The 17,568-nt window shown below is 42.7% G+C and overlaps 1 protein-coding gene across 3 annotated transcripts in view; it reads right to left on the reverse strand.

Annotated features, from left to right (window-relative positions):
* AGK (acylglycerol kinase) overlaps positions 1-17,568 on the reverse strand; it is a 76,495-nt gene that overhangs the window by 11,007 nt on the left and 47,920 nt on the right. For all 3 annotated transcript variants that reach the window (XM_029922494.1, XM_029922505.1, XM_029922499.1), the window contains exons 9-11: positions 16,963-17,032; positions 9,926-10,005; positions 3,824-3,881 (exon numbers count right to left, since the gene is read on the reverse strand). In XM_029922494.1, coding sequence (XP_029778354.1) covers positions 3,824-3,881; positions 9,926-10,005; positions 16,963-17,032 — 208 coding nt within the window. The remainder of the gene's footprint in view (positions 1-3,823; positions 3,882-9,925; positions 10,006-16,962; positions 17,033-17,568) is intronic.

Here is a 17,568-nt window from a genome sequence, read left to right on the forward strand (position 1 = left end):
GCCTCTCGGCCGGCCCTTGACATCATCGCTAATCTCTGCCAGCCGCCCATTTCCATGGCCACATCCTGGTCGTCCCTGTTACCCAGAACTATTCCATTCTGGAAATCTAAAACCTTGATAGCCTGTGCTCTAACCACGTCCCATATTCTTCTATTCTTTTGACTGATTCTTTTGTGCTCAATATATCACTTAGCGTGAACCACTCCCCGCCTGTTCTCAGGTTCCCATGCAGTGAATCACAAAGGAGTAACAACTCTGCTCGCTCTCTCGCTCTCTCGCGCGCGCTCTCTCTCTCGCTCGCTCGCGCTCTCTCTCTCTCTCTCTGAAAGTGGCTGTCCTGGGGACTCTGCCTCTTCAGGCAGTCAGCTTCCTACAGCAGTCTGCCCTGAAGGAGACGTTTTAAGGAGATGAATTCAATTTGGAGTAGGCGGAAATCCGATTGTGACCACATTATCAGAGCTGTGTCCTCTACTCCTGCTGACACTTAGAAGGCTGGTATTTTGATCCCCATCTGGCAGGTTCCTGCATTTGCTTTCAGAACTTGGTTCAAACTCAGAAGAGGAAGATGGGGGGTTAGTTTCAGACCCCCCCCGAAGAGCCTCACCACACCAAATTCCCAATCACATTGAGAATTCCAGTCCCTGACCCCATTTCCCTCAGTACCTAATTAACAGTTAATGACTTCAAATCACTCTTTTCCCATCACTGTTGTGCCTTTGGTACCCCGTCACAGGGGCCCTGCAGAGCCCCTGTTCTGGATCGATCTCGTCACTAGGTTTCTGCACTTGTATATCGTGGTTCGGTGCTACGAGAAGGGCAAACAATACTCTGGGTAAGTACTGATACAGGGAAAAAGGGACATGAGTGTCACAACAATTGTTGGTCTCAGGTCCTCAATGTCACCTGATAATCCTTCTCAACCTCCCTGTTCTCATTGTCTTCAAAATCCCCCCCACCACTACCTCCCACCTCATTTCCAACCGATCACTTTTTCTTCCTACGCTTCAGCGAGACTACCAGGACTCAGTGGGAACTGCCCGAACGCTCTGTAACTTTGTTTTCACGGGGAGCTCTGCTTTACTTCTCTCCGGCTCAAGGAAAAGGGCGCCCCTTCCGGTGTCAAAGGCCCTGCGCCCTCCTCCTGCGCGGGCATTTTGCCACCTCAGTCATGCTTTGTGTCTCCTCCCACTTGTTCCTACGTCTTCTTATCTCTTGTCTCCAGGTATAAAGACATGGCTCTCTCTCCAATCAGTAAAAACCACACTCTGCGGCCCCGTACAGCCTTTGCCTTTCCGATCTCCAGTCCTTCAAAGTCAGGCTTCCTGAAGGAGCGGCCCAACCTTGTGTCTCCACTTCTTTTCCTCCCATTTATTCCCTCACTTGCTTCAACGTGGCTCAGCAACTCCACTCAGGAGGTGACCAGACCTTCAGAGGCCGCCGACTTCAGTGCACACTTTCCTGTCCTTGTTTTAGCCTCTGTGCTGCTGCCCCATACATAATGCTCTCGCTCGTGTGTGTGTGTGTGTGTGTGTGTGTGTGTGTCCCCGTCCTCTCCCGGGGACTTCCCTCCCCTCGGGCTCCTGCTCCATAGGCAGCATTGTGGCTCCTTAAATGTTTACACTGCTCGGGGCCATCCCAGCACCCCTGACCGTCTGTCCTGCACCACAGCCTCATCAAACCTGTAGTCACAACGCCACTCAGACACTTAAGGTGTCTACACCAGTTTCTTCAGATCTAAGTCACAATGATGTCTCCACTGGGGTACCACAGGGAGGTCACACTCCATGTGTGCCAAACCGAAAATTTCATCACTCTTCACCAACTTGATTCTACTCTAACACTGTCAGTGTTAATGGAAAACTCTGGTTAACCAACTAGTCCCTGAAGCCAGAAATCTGGGGGTCCTACACCCTCCTTCCCATTTTTGAGGGGTCAACCTGAGTGTCTCTGTAACCCATCCTCTGTTGTCAACACGCACTGTTCCCATCCTGGGTGGGCCCCATCCCTCCCACCTGGCTTACCTGGACAATCTTCTATCCAGTGCCCTTGCCTTAACCACCCACTGCAATCTCTTGTCTACACTGCTGCCAAGCGACTTTTCTAAAGTACACATCTGCTCGTGCCTCTCCCCTGCTTAAGACTCAGTAATTCGCCAAACGGTAATGGTGTAAGACAGACCCCACATGCAGACCCGCAGTGACCGGCCCTCTCCAACCTCCAAACCCCCTTCCTGCCATCTATCGCACCGGCCAGGTGACCTCACAGGGACATCCCACATCCTGGCTCCTCCACTCAGGACGTGATCCAGTCTGCACACATTTCCAACTTCAGTAAACATATTGCCTGTTCTGAGAAGACTGCTGTCCCCGAGTCAGACACGAAAGCCCCTCCCCTCTGCTCCCACCCGATCTTTCCACAGGCTCTCCACAGCACTTGCCAAGCCACGGGTTTACTTGTCCCTCCTGTGCCCTGCACGTGACTCCTTCTTGGGGACAGGAGACCTGCCTTATTTGACTTTGTATTCCAAGCATTAGCAGGACTTAGGCCACGTTAGATATTTAATAACTGTTTGCTGGGTGCCTGGGTGGCTCAGTCGGTTAAGCGTCTGACTTCAGCTCAGGTCATGATCTCACAGTTTGGGAGTTTGAGTCCCACGTCGGGCTCTGTCTGGGCTGGCAGCTCAGAGCCTGGAGCCTGCTTCAGATTCTGTGTCTTCCCCTCTCTGCCCCTTCCCCGCTCTCACTCTGTCTCTCTCCAAAAGAACAAAACAAAACTGTTCACTGAAGAAATGGTGGAAACAGCTCACATTCTCCCTGCTCTACAAGTTAAATAGGTGGTTACTCTCTTCTTCCTAAGCGGACCTGCTCCTCCACCACTGAAATTATTCCCTCAAGCAAGTGTAACGATGCATTTTACATTTTACAGTCTGCCTTCTGTGTAGAAAGGCATTGCCCTCCAAGTTTATTTTCATGACCATGTAAATTGGTTACCCCTGGTACTTTAGGGATTTTGTTTTTACATTTCTTTAACACAACAGGAATTTATTTACAAGGTAAAAGGAGCTATGTGCTCTGAATATTAACATTAGAACCAAGATTTTCACTACAAACTTCATCTACCAATTTTCAGATTGATCTGCCAAATTTTGTATTTACTGCTTTGATTTGCATAAAAGTTGAATACAATATATCTCCACAGATAAAGAAGAGTTTTCTATTAGCATTTCCATTAATATACATTGTTCAGCTCTTCCCTATGCCAACATTTTTCAGCGATTAGCCTTATAACAGCCCTGCCTGACAGAACGTTCTCCAATGTTGGAAATATTCTTTATTTGTACTGTCCAAGACAGGAACCACCACCCGTATTTCGCTGGCACTGCCTGAAAGAAACATACTCTATTCTACACAAGCCTGTACAATCCTACATTCAGATACGGATCTTCATTTCCCGGTACTAATATAGCCACGCTTACAAATCACTGAAGAGATATAGGTCATTCATTCTGTTTCAGGTTTGTCAGGCAAGAGTGAGTGAGTAAAAATAGGCAAAAAGAAATGAAGTATCAAAGAGAAATTAAGAATGGGTTTGGTGATGGAGGGAACGAGCTGGAGAGGAGGGGAGACTGCTGAGCTAACGGCAGCTACGTGAATACCCCCACTGGGGCAGGCCATGTATACCTGCAGCAAGGAATGTTTCCAAATCCAAGTACACACTTACAGACTAACAACAAAATAACACAGGGCACATTTCTACACTGTACACTTGATCTTAGCCAAAAGGCCGAGAAGCGATACATTTCTACACTGTAAATTGCACTTACCTGAAGAGTACTGAAGAAGTGAGCCGCTTTGGTTTTTAGGGGACCAAGATACCAGTACCTAAGATCAAGATAAAAATCTAATTAGAATATTAAGAAAATATCACCATGATAGAGGCCATTCATGAAGGACAGTACATTAGATCTGTACCTCTACTGGGGGCACGATTCATAAATCCCCTAGTGTGAGGGGTGTACCCAAGAATTACACTCCACTCAGAGCTCTGGAGGTTTGGGGATTGTGCTTTAGCAGAACACAGTAGGACCGGTACGTTTTTAATCTGCATTTCAATGCCGTGTCGAACAGTGTGTCGTTAGTTCCACAGTGGATAGATCCTTGCAATTTACAAGAAATACATCATCGGCGTCTCCCTGACTCAATTCCCAGGTGTCACTGTGACGTACACTTTCACATAGAGATTGTGGTGCAGTCTACGTTCAATAGTGCCATGAGCGGAGGGCAGTGAAGCCACGAGATGCAGTTGCCCAGTGATCTGGTGGGTGACTCACAAGTGACTGTATCCTGTATGTCATGTTCACACACATACACACACACTCACAATTAAAATCTGTAAATGAGCATAACCTCACATTATTCATGTTATGCAGCTTTAAAATGGCAAGTGTTAAATCTGGGAATGAAGAGGGTCTACTTCATATTGCTAAATACATAAAAGCTAGTGTAGAGAGAGGGGACTACTGGGAATTAGAAAAGTGGCTCAAAATAGATTCCTCTCTTAAAATTTATCTCTGGCCCCTCACAGCACAGCTGAAGTGCTCCCTATTTGATTCTGATCAATATGCATTCATTTAGCACTTGCTATGTCTATGAAGCAAACACAAGAAATACAGAGTATAGAATTCCTGCCTTTGAAGGCTTATAGTTTGAAAAAATCCCCCCAAAAGTAGCAGAAAACAATAAAGGACCATTTATGTATATATTGGTATAAACTGATCGCCATTTATTGGTAAGGAGAGTCTAGAAGGAACGAGAAATCACGGAGGGCTGAAAATCATCAGAGCAGCCACGCCTGTTTAATGAGTGGCTCAAGGGCAAAGTAAAGGTGTGGGTTCAGAAAGACGGTTTGGACTTAGGTACCCGGAGGAGGGAGAGGAATCCTTCCAGGCGAGAAGAGCAGCAAAGGCGCAGGAACCGCTGAGAAGAACAGCCACAGCAAAAACTTAAAAGATACGTAACTATGGAATTAGGGTTAATGACAGACTAAGTTGGGCCTTGAATGCCAGAATAAGGAGGTTGGGTAGATTCCAACGAGCGATGCGGAACCATCCGAATTATCATTCAGGTTAATATTGTGATGCTACTAATTAAGGTCCTCATCATCTGATTGTAAGTCTACATAAGAATTTGCTGCTTCTCGCAGCTGCCCGGAGAGAAAGGGGATTTATTTCTCACTACCCACTGTCCCGCTCATCTCTACCAACGGCAGAACTTGACGTTGCACTTGTAGCCTGATGGCCAGCTGGGGAACCGCGTCTCGCAAGCCTACGGCTCCTCCACAGCACACGGAGCGACTCGGAGGAGGGTCCTAGTCGAGGTGTTATTAGACCACCACCAAAGTTTCAAAAGTCATTGTTCCTAAACCAATCCAAATATGGGCAAGTGTGAGATATTCCGAAAGGGGCTGACCAAGCTGGCCCACAGCTGTTATTTAACACACTTCCGGAAGCCATTTGTTCTCAGCAGACTCTTTCAGGGAAACTAAGCAATTCCTCTTGATGGAGTTGCTGGTACTCGACATCACAGATAAAACGTAAGGCGATTTGTGCAATCCAGGGAATGATGGAAAACTCGCAAATAAATACAATGTGAAACACTGAACAACTGCAGGGTGTAGTATAACACAGCCCGACTCTCTGACATCCCACTTTCGGGAGCCTCAGCCGCACGAATAACAGAAGTGAGACAGGTAGGAGAAATTTCTGTAAAGAAAGTGCGGAGGGGAAGCCTAGGAGGAAGGAAGAGTTTTCTTGATAAAAGCTGTGTGTGAGATCGATCACAACTCATTAAACATCACTAAGCATGTAAGCCTGAGGTCAAGGAAAGGTAAAGAAAAGGCACCACCCACCAGATACGGACTGAACCTCACACAGTGTCTCCTCAGTCCCACCGCAGCACGTCTTTGCCTCCACCACCCTCCCCTTTGAACAGAACACGGCTCACCCTCTTTGATTTGGCACAATGAACTCTCTAAAAATAAGTCCATTTCCGTGGAAGCCAGCGACAGCCTCTCATCCTCGGGTCCACGGATCTCCAAACACCACCAGGCATCCGCCTTGTTCCCCTCTGAGGCAGGCAGCCTGTGGTCTCTCAATCCACTAGGCTTGAGTTACACAGTGCAGAGGTTTACAAGTATTTACACGAAATACATAATCAGCATCTCCCTGACTCTCTCTCAATTCCCAAGTAGCACTGTAATGCAGCTGGGCTTTCAAAAAGAACACCTTTCGAGAAGTTGCTCCAGCTGAGGTCACAGAGGTTTCTGCCTGGGTTCTCCTCTAGGATGTTGGTGGCATCCTGTATCACATTTAGGTCTTTCATCCATTTTGCATTTGTTTTTGTTGGTGTAAGAAAGTGGTCCAGTTTTCCCAGCACTACTTGTTGAAGAGACCATCTGTTTCCAGTTGGCCATACAGATGTGAGTCCATTTCTGGGTTTTCAATTCTGTTCCCTGGATCTGTGTGTCCGTTTTTGTGCCAGTACCATACTGTCACGGTGATTACAGCTTTGTAATACAGCTTGAAATCTGGAATCTTAATGCTTCCAGCTTTTTTTTCCAGGATTGCTTTGCCTGTTCAGTGTCTTTTGTGGTTCCGTCCAAATCTTACGATTGTTCTAGCTTTACACAAAAATGCTGGTGGTATTTTGATAGGGATTGCAATAAATGTGTGGATTGCTTTGGGTAGTAAAGACATTCTAACAATGTTTGTTCTTCCAATCCATGAGCATGGAATACTTTTCCATTTCTTTGTGTCCTCTTCAATTTCTTTCTGTAGTTTTCAGAGTACAGACCTTTTATCTCTTTAGGTTTATTCCTAGGTATCTTATTGGTTTTGCTGCAATTGCAAATGGGATCGATTTTTTTTATTTCTTTTTCTACCGCTTTGTTATTGGTGTATAGAAATGCAACAGATTTTTGCACATCAATTTTATATCCTGAGACTTTGCTGAACTCATGTATTAGTTCCAGCAATCTTTTGGTAGAGTCTTTCGGGTTTTCTAAACTTCTCATGTCATCTGCAAATAGTAAAAGTCTTATTTCTTCCTTATTTATTTGGAAGTCTTTCATGTATTTTTGTTGTATGATTGCTGAGACTAAGACTTCCAGTATGATGTTAAATAGTAATGGTGAGAATGGACATCCTTGTCCTGTTCCTGACTGTAGGGGAAAGGTTCTTAGTCTTCCCACTGAGGATGATGTTAGCTGTGGGTCTTTCACATAAGGGCCTTTATGATGTTGAGGTAAGTTCCACCTATCCCCACTTTGTTGAGGATTTTTTTAACAGGAATGGATGCTGTATTTTGTCAAATGCTTTTTTTTTGCACCTATCGACAGAATCATATGGTTCTTTTATTAATGTGGTATATCACACTGACTGATTTGCAAATATTGAACCAGCCCTGCAGCTCAGGAATAAATCCCACTTGATTGTGGTGAATAATTCTTTTCATATACTGTTGAATTCAACTTCCTAATACCTGGTTGAAAATATTTGCATCCATGTTAGAGATACTGGCCTATCATTCTCCTTTTTAGGGGTCTTGGTCTGGTTTTGGAATCAAGGTAATGCTGGCTTCATAGAGTGAGCTTGGAAGCTTTCCTTCCATTTCTATTTTTTGGAACAGTTTGAGAAGAATAGGTATTAACTCTTCTTTAAAAGTCTGGTAGAGGTGCGCCTGGGTGACTCAGTTGGTTGACTTCAGCTCAGGTCATGATCTCGCAGTTCACGAGTTCAAGTCCCATATCAGGCACTGTGCTGACAGCTCAGAGCCTGGAGCCTGCTTTGGATTATGTGTCTTGTTCTCTCTCTGCCCCTCCCCTGCTTGCTTCCTCTCTCTCAAAAATAAAAACATTAAAAAAAAAAGTCTGGTAGAATTCCCCTAGGAAGACATATGACCCAAGACTCTTGTTTGTTGGGAGATTTTTGATTACTGGTTCAATTTCTTTACTGGTTATGGATCTGTTCAAAATTTTTTATTTCTTCCTGTTTCAGTTCTGGTAGTTTGTGAGTTTCTAGGAATTTGGCTCTTCCAGACTGCCCAGTTTGTTGGCACGTAATTTTTCATAGTATCCCCTTATAAATGTTTATATTTCTGTGATATTGGTTATAATCTCTCATCTTTCATTTGTGATTTTATCTTTTTGGATCCTTTCTCTTTTCTTTTTGGTTAGTTTATCAATTTTGTTTACTTTTTCAAAGGGCCAGCTCTTAGTTTCATTGCTCTCTTCTACTGTTGGTTTTTGGTATTGTTGTTTATGTATTATTTATTTCTGCTCTCATCTTTATTATTTCCCTTCTTCTTCTGGCTTTATGCTTTCTTTGCTGCTCCTTTTCTAGCTTCCATAGGTGTAAGGTTCTTCTTACTAGAAACATCGCCAAAGGCAAGGGAAACAAAAGCAAATAGGAACTACTGGGACTTCATCGAGGTAAAAAGCCTCTGCACAGCAGAGGAAAGGATCAAGAAAACTAAAAGGGAACTGATGGAATGGGATAAGATCATTGAAATTATCTCATCAGATAAAGGGTTAGTATCCAAAATCTATAAAGAACTTACCAAACTCAACACCCCAAAACAAACAACTCAGGGAAGAAATGAGCAGAAGACATGAAGAGACACTTTCCAAAGAAAACATCCAGATGGCTAACAGACACATGAAAAGATGCTCAACATCACTCATCATCAGGGAAACACAACTCAAAACCACAATGATGTACCACCTTGCACCTGTCAGAATGGCTAAAATTAACAACCCAGGAAACAACAGGTGTTGGCAAGGATGTGGAGAAAGGGGATCCCTCTTGCACTGTCAGTGGGAATGCGAATGGATGCAGCCACTCTGGAAAACATTATGGAGGTTCCTCTAGAAACTAAAAATAGAAACTATTCCTATGATCCAGCAATTTCACTATTAAGTATTTACCCAAAGGATACCAAAATGCTTATTCATAGGGGCACGTGCACCCCAATGTTTGTAGCAGCACTATCAACAATAGCCAAACTATGGAAAGAGCCGAAATGTCCATCGACTGATGAATGGATAAAGAAGATGTGGTTTACATATATACACAATAGAATATTACTTGGCAATCAAAAAGAATGAAATCTTGCCATTTGCAATGACATGGATGGATCTAGAGTGTATTAGGCTAAGCAAAATAAATCCAAGAAAAATACGTACCATGATTCCACTCATATGTGGAATTTAAGACACAAGACAGATGAACATATGAGGAAGGGGGTGAAGAAAGAAAATAGAGGGAAACAAACCAAAAGAGACTCTTAATGACAGAGAACAAACTAAGGACTGATGGAGGGAGGTGGGTGGGGGATGGGCATGATGGGGACTAAGGAGGGCACTTGTGGGATGAGCACTGGGTGTTGCAGGTAAGTGATGAACCACTGAATTCTACTTCTGAAACCAATATTGCACTAACTAGAATTTAATTTAAAAAAAAATTAAACGAAATGAAACAAAAACAAAACACCTCTCAGGCAGTCTTCAGACCAGGGCTGAAAAAGCTCCATTAGGCCAGGGCTCCAGCCCTGCGTTTCCGTTGGTGCCCCACTGAGCAGGTTGTGGATGACGGCCAACTTCCATCTAGCAGGAGCCTAACCTGCCCTCAAATATGACCTCCAGGGACAGAGATGCATCTCCTCCACTTTACTACCAAGCTAGGGTCTGGGAGACCAAACCTTCCTAATCTCTCCGTATGGGAGACATAAGCTTCTCCCTGTATTGTTCATACATAATTCAACCCACAGGCCCACATTTCTTCCTAGAAGATCACTGTAGATCGAAACGTCAAAGACAGGAGCAAAAGATTTCTTAAAACTCATCCCACAGCAGTCCAGTAATCCCTTACTTGCTAACTTTGGCACCAGCATCTCTGAAGGATCCCCATCGGAGGCCAGTCATTGCAAACACGGGCTGTTCCTTTTCACCCTGGAAGTTAAATACATTCATTTTAAATTAATGATTACAGTTACCTTGGAACTCTCGATAGGTAAGTGCCCAGCAAATGCCCGTGGCCTTCTTTTCATCAAACCAAATCCTAAAAAAAGTGTTCAAAATCTCAGAAATTAACTGAGTACTCTGTAAAAGGACCTGAATAAATGATACTGTAAAATGAAATTAATTGTTATATATTAGGCCTCGGGAACCTACTGGCAAGGGAACATATTATCATACTTCAGACTGTAAAAGAAGTACCCAACTCTGCCGGCTTTTTGACCAATCAGAAGTCAGGTCGGCAGAACCTCTTCTCTCTCATAGACTTCTCTCTCAGAGTCATTCCAGCCTGCATTCTCTTTAGAGGTCCAAGTGTTCTCAAGTAAGAACAGAAGGCTGGTACTCTAGAAAGTTGTACCTGAGCATCTAGCAATACAGCCAGATATTTGTCATAACAACTCAGAATAAAAAGTGACTTGGGATTGGGGCACCTGGGTGGCTCTGTCAGTTAAGTGTCTGACTTTGTCTCAGGTCATGATCTCACGGTTCCTGGGTTAGAGCCCCACGTTGGGCTCTGTGCTGACAGCTCACAGCCTAGAACCTGCTTCCGATTCTGTGTCTCCCTCTCTCTCTCTCTCTCTGCCCCTCCCCCTGCTCATGCTCACTCGCATGTGCGCTCTCTCTCAAAAATAAATTAAAAAAGTGATTCAGATTTAGCCCAATGCTTTATGGCAAAATACTACAATTATAATCATTGAGTTACTAATAAACCTGCAAGTTAAGCATTCTTTAGAAAACATACACAATAGAATCGTCTTTAAGAGTTTATACTTTATAACGGACCTTCCCTAGAGTATAAAAATATAAAATACATATTTATATATAGTTTATATATATAAAGTCAGGATCTCTCTCTATATATATTTACACACACACGTATGTATGTGAGTATGTGTGTGTGTATACGTGTGTGTGTAGATATATGTGTGTCTATTTACATATATATATACATATATATAAATAAAATCAGGATCCTAAAATGGACTTTTCCCACAACTCAGAATCACAGCCCAAGCCCAAGAGTGTGTCCACATTCTAAACAGAGCTGCCATATGCTAGACCTAACTCCACAGGATTTGTTAAATGGGGGTAGAGCCAGCCTGATTTCCACCAGGCCATCAGTTCAACCAGTACAAGCAAAGGTTAGGAGCTGGAGAATCCTGGACACCGTAAATTGCTGGTCTGGATCAAGTATGCGAAGTGTTCTACCTCAGGGAGGGCGTGTTTCCCCCTCAATCCCACAACACCGAAACCCAGTGGGTGATTTCCAGGAGAATCACACACTCACAGGGGCAGTTTGTAAGTGAAGATCCTGGCCTCCCGTCCCTTGGTTGTGTATTTGTTCCAGAGGATTTGCTTTCCTGCCCTCTGTACCAATTAAACAAGGAAAAGCAAACTAGAGAAGATGGTGAGGCACAGAGGTCATGGTGAGGCACCTTGGCCTGGCACGGGAGGGTACGCTCGTCCTCTGGGTGCCCAGTGGGTAGCGTGGGAAACAGCAGGACTTTGAACCATCCTGATAATGAAAAGCTAATCATTTTTTTCATGGAATTCTCAATAACAATATCATACATTAGGGATTAGCAATAAAAACACTTGCCCTCCACTGAAGAGGGCACTTGCTGGCATGAGCACTAGGTGTTGAATGTAAGTGACGACTCAGTCACAAGAATCTACCCCCCCAAACCAAGAGCACACTGTCTATACTGTATGTTAGACAACTTGACAATAAATTATATTTAAAAAAATACCTGCCCTCACAGAGGTCAAGGTATGACAGGGGTAGACAGACAGAGACAACAATACAATGCAGTAGGTTCCAATGGCCAAGAAATGCACTGAGTGCTATGAAAGCACAGCAGGTGTGACTGGATGTAGTGCGTGAGGGGAGCAAAGACACTTGGTCAGGGAAACACAAACATTAACTTTAAAACTAAATATAAATTAAATTTTAAAGAACAAGGTGTCTAGACTGAGGGAGGCTGGAGAGAAGCACGGAGAGAAAGAAAAGAGAGAAGAAAGATCTAACCTAAGGGAGAGAAGCAACACTGTATGAGTCTGCAGGGGGGTATTTCCCTCAAATGTTGCATAAGGGCTTTGTACGTGTCACAACTAATAATGATAATGACAACTATAGAAGATTCCATGATGGAAGGAGATGAAAAATACCAAAATTCCTTGGTTTGAAATAAGTTGGGTTTACTACAATTCTTCTTGGGGTCTTTAATATGTTAATATATAATATAAGCTTTCAGGAGGAGAAACATGTATAGTTTTCCAGAATTGTTAACTGTGTAACCCTTCCCTGGGAGGAACTTTGCGTAACTAATACTCCTCGGGAAAGGCTGATCTAAAGCACACAGGCTAACACGACGTCCTGGTTTTAGTACTCAAGACTTCCCAACTGGTGCTCTGTTTTCTCTTTCTTCATTGAGGAGGATTTTAGGAATATTCTGTGAAGATTAACTAAAAAGCTTTGTAACTTCAAGGTGCTAGTGATTTGGGGTGCTAGGTCCTAGCAAGGGATGGGAATGACTCTGTGCAATAGGAAATGAGGGGGGAAAGATCTAGAGAAGCCCAGCTAACAGCCAGATGGGCACAGAGCCCTCAGGATTCAGAAGAGGCCTGAGGGTCGGTAAGAAGAGACTGGTCCCTGTTGTGCACAAGAAAAATGAGCAAGGGGAGGTGGACAGAGTAGAAGCCAATGGACAAAATACCGCTGATGTTAACCCGATGAAGGTCTGGGTAATAGAGCATCAGAGGAAAGGTCAGTAAAGAAAAACAGATAAAGAAAGACAGGTACACATGACCAGATCTTAACAGCAAAGAAGATATGTTGTCCCATCAGAGGCCCTCCGGAATGAGAAAATGGCCTAAGGGTTTGCTAAAGAAAAAACTCTGACTGCTGGCTGGAATAAAACCTTAAAGAACAGTGAAAAGAAAACAATTCTGGTCAACTAGATAGGCACTTAATCTAGAAATTTTAGGAATTCTAGATGAAGAGAAAGAAAATAGAAATTCTGAAGTTCTGAAGCAGCTCTAAGCATCTTGAGAGAATGATCAGTGAGGGTTTACAAAAAAAAAAAAAGGAAAGGAAACCAGGAATGACAGGGGAAAGGGAGAGAGATTCTCACTCTGACCAGCAACCCTGTCCTCCTGTTTGGGTTCTGGATTGGCAGATTCTGTGAGTCCAACTAAAGTAACAAAAAGAAAGAACTAGAAAGACTTCTGTAAGTCTTTAAAGTACTAGGCTTCGTAGATGTCTATATGGGAAAACGTCACTTAGAAATCACAGGATGGTGCCAAGAGTGATACCACCTGGACAAAGCAGTCAAGTCGGAAAGCAATGGACCAAAAGACAGAAAATCTAGATTTTACTTCGATCTAGCGTGACTAGTCAGATGATCAGCTGACTAGTAACAAATAAGATACTAATACACATCTTGTTGTCTTCTACTGGAGGTCCAAATGAGATGTGGGCACACTGGACATTGTAAAAAGCTAAATGCAAAGCATTATTATAGCTTCCAAGGAATATTTATCTTTGAAGACTCTTCAGTTACACGGGCTTAATTGGGTTTGGGTTTGTTTTCTTTTTGTGTGTGTGTGTGTGTGTTTTGTTTTGTTTTGTTTTGTTTTTTTTAAAGAGGGATCCAGTATCAGGCTTTGCCTATCATGCTGCCCCCGTATTCTGAAAGCCATTTCCAGGAATAAGGAAGAAAGCGAAGACGAATTCAGCTCTGAGTGCCTCAGAAACCACAGTGGAGGCTGCTGTACTAGGTTTTCTAGGAATTAATTTTAAAAGTTTTCTGCTTCTGGGCTGTGTCGTCAATACACAGAGCCTGTGGCTAATGTGATGCTGATTTCATCAATTCATAAAATCAGTACATTTGGGAGAAAGGAAGAAAGAGGAGACAAGACTTGTAAATACAAGGACAGTCAACAATTTCCAATTAAATCCTGATTACTCCGGAATGTATTATTTCTCACACATTTATAAGCACCAGTAAATCACCTTGTTATTAGGAGATATAGCCTGACACACCTCCCCTCCTTCGGTAATAACATTTTAAGATAATAGTTGCAATCTGTGGTGCATTCCTGGCTAGACTTTCTTTCCCCCAGCCCTTGGGTTCTGTGATAATGACCTGGATTTATTATTGCTAAAGGATAAAATACAACTTTAATCACTTTTATCATGATCAGTGACATCACAGTGGGGAGTCCAGACATCACTGCAGAAGAACAAAGGAAAAGGAAAGGAAAACAGGCAGCAAGTGCATGGGCTCACCAGTCATAACTATGCGTATGGCCAATGCTGTGTAAGTTTGGAATTGTGACATAGTGTGGAACATTCTTTCATAGATATCAAGAAACCTGAGTGAATATAAAATGTTCAGAGCCTCTGAAGGACAACCTGAATGTAGCTGGTACATTTTAAGACCAAATCTCAGTAAAGGACACAGGGTTCACTGTATATAGAATTGTTTGGCTTCATGGCTTAGCCTTCTCAGGAATACGTCCTTTTGCTGTGGGGAAGGAGGGGAGAAGATCTGATGAAGAAGGAATGGTTACTTTACTACTACCGAGTAAGAATATCGTTTGTTCTAGGAATTAAATTCTTTTCTTTTTAAATGTTTAAAGAGAGTGCACATGTTGGGGAGAGGCAAAAAGAGAGAGGGTGACAGAGGATCTGAAGTGGGGTCTGAACTGACAGCACACAGCCTGACATGGGGCTCGAACCCACTAACTGTGAGATCATGACCTGAGCCGAAGTCAGAGGCTTAACCAACTGAACCAGCCAGGTGCTTGGGAATTAAATTCTTCTTAAAGAGAAGATTCCAATTACGAATCAGGAATGGCTACTGGGTCTTCTTCCCTACAAAATTTTTCCTTCAGAAAAATGTCAAACCAAGAAATCATTTAATATACGATGAACACCATTTACATCTTTCACCTACATTCACCCTGTAAAACACTGTCCCTTGTTAGCTTTATCTGTCTACATGTTTTGTAGTTTTGTCAAATCATTTTCAAATACACTGAAGACTTCATGACCCTCACCCCTCAGTATTTCAGCATGCGTCTCCTAAGAACAAGGACAGACATAAAACATAATGCTACCGTCACCCTCAAGAAATCTAACATTGACAGAGAGTATCTAATATACAGTCGCTAGTAAATAGCTCTGATTGTCCCAGTAATATCTTTTATGGTCTTGTTTTTCATTCTTCTAATCCAGGGTTTTGTCCTAGATTTAATTCTATTACTTTAGTTTCCCTAATCTGGAATAGACCATCCTCTCTTGGATTTCATGACACTTACATTTTTGAGGAGGCCAGAACAACTGTTGCCTTTAGAAGGTCCCACAATTTGGGTTTGATGGATTTTTTTTGCATTATTTTCAGTTAGATTCAGATAATTTAACGTTTTGGGCAAGAAACTATACAGGTGATGATTTATTCTTTTCGAGAGATCATATCAGTAGGCAGATCGTGTCCGTCTGTCCCATAACTGACGAGGCTGGGCTGATCACTCAGTGGTATACATGCTGGATCTCTCTACTATAAAGGAGCCCTTTTCCCTCTGTAACCATTAAGGAACCTGCGATGCCTTAACACCGTGTTGATGTATGTTCCCCAACAACCCTTTTATCCAGGGGTGTTAGCATCCACTAATGATCTCTACCTGAAGCAATGATTTCATTAGTGATTGCAAAATAATAACTACCCTTTCTTCTACATTTACAAGCTAGAAATTCTCTGATATTAAACTATAGGCGCGTAAATCCTTCATTTTTACTTAATTGCATTATAACCCATTAGCATTATTATCCTTTTTGATGTTCAAACTGTCCCAGAATTGGCCGGGAGGATACCATCAGGCTAGCCCCTTACACCTTTTCACGTTGTCTCTATCAGCTTTTGAGTAAGTCTTTGCTTGTTCCCACCTTGCCTCTGGAAGCCGGCCCCTCACTGAGCCCTGGTGACATTTATTATGGACCACTATCTAGAGACCAAAATCTGAACGCCAGGTACACTCCCCGTGGTTCAGTGTCACTGCTTCTAAGCCTGTTGAGTGTGCAAAGCCAGAAGTTTTTTTGTAAAACAATTCACAAGTTCATCTACACATCAATAAAATGTTAGCAACCCAATAGAAAAATGGGAAGTCCTGCTCCCACCGAGGATATAGGATCTATAGACAACACTGTTCCCACCCTAAAAAAGCTGGATAACCTATCAAATCATATTTTTCTTGAGCTCATCAGAGAGTGCACAAACGCTGCAAGACAACCAAGTAACCTGAATTCCAAAGGATGGATGTGACATGAGAAAGGTTTCACCTTTAGCAACGCATGAAGAAAGAGATGGCCACTGTGCAAATAGGTGAAGATGAAACTGGTCACTGTCCTAAATGCTGTGTATTATTAGCTCTTCTAATATTCCAAACAACCATATGAGATAGAGAAATTATATGGTCCAAAGGTAATCAACGGAGAAAGTCAAAATAGCTACGCAACTCTATTGAGAGAAGATATAGAGGCATTCTTACAGGTAACAGAAAGGTCAAGAGTAAAGTCTAAAACCGATAAGTCAAAAGGCAATATGATCTACTGAACACTAATGATCAACTGTACACCTAGAAAGGTCACAATGGTAACTTTCATTTTGTGGGGTTTTTACCACAATTTTAAAAAGTAGTGTCATGAGTATGTTAACTAGTGGTAACAGCTAGAACAAACAGTAAAGTTATTTTTCTCTGGGAGTTATGCTTGGGATAGGAAACTATATTATTTTCATTATAACTTCATTTGAACTGCTACAGCTTATTAGTTTAACATGTATGTGTGCATTACTTTGTAAAACTCAGCGGGGGCGGGGAAGACTTTACCTTGATCTGCAAGACATCAAGTGGAATGGTCTCTCCTTTCACAATGGCAAGTGTAGCATCTGTAATATGTCTAGAAGGCAAAGGAAGGAAATGATCACATGCGGAAAACACGCAGCACTTCCCCCACCACACGTGTACACACACACAAACAACACACACACACACACACACACACACACACACACACACCTATCCAGAGTACAAACACGTCAGGGGAAAAGGATAAATTCCTTCAAAATACTCCAAGATAGCAGAACAAATGAATATAAAAGAATTACTGATACAAACACAGTAAAAGGCTCTGATACAGACTCAAAAGAAAAGGCTTCGGCAAAGAGAAGTTTATACCAGGTGTCAATCATTTGTTTATTTCACATTTTATTGACTCTACCATGTGTTTGACTCTTACCACTGGAAAATATGATTCTTAATATTAACAGCATCTTTCACTCATTCTAAGAAACCCAAGCCCTTGAAAAAACATTATTTCTTTTTACTCTATTAACCCAAAGGGTAACTAAAGGACAGGATTCGGAGTTAATCTTAGCAAAATATAATCCAGAACCCAAGACCTAGGCCTCTGACTTTCCAGGATTACAAGGATGT

Source organism: Suricata suricatta, chromosome 2 (genome assembly GCF_006229205.1).
Source record: "Suricata suricatta isolate VVHF042 chromosome 2, meerkat_22Aug2017_6uvM2_HiC, whole genome shotgun sequence".
Lineage (NCBI taxonomy): Eukaryota > Metazoa > Chordata > Mammalia > Carnivora > Herpestidae > Suricata > Suricata suricatta.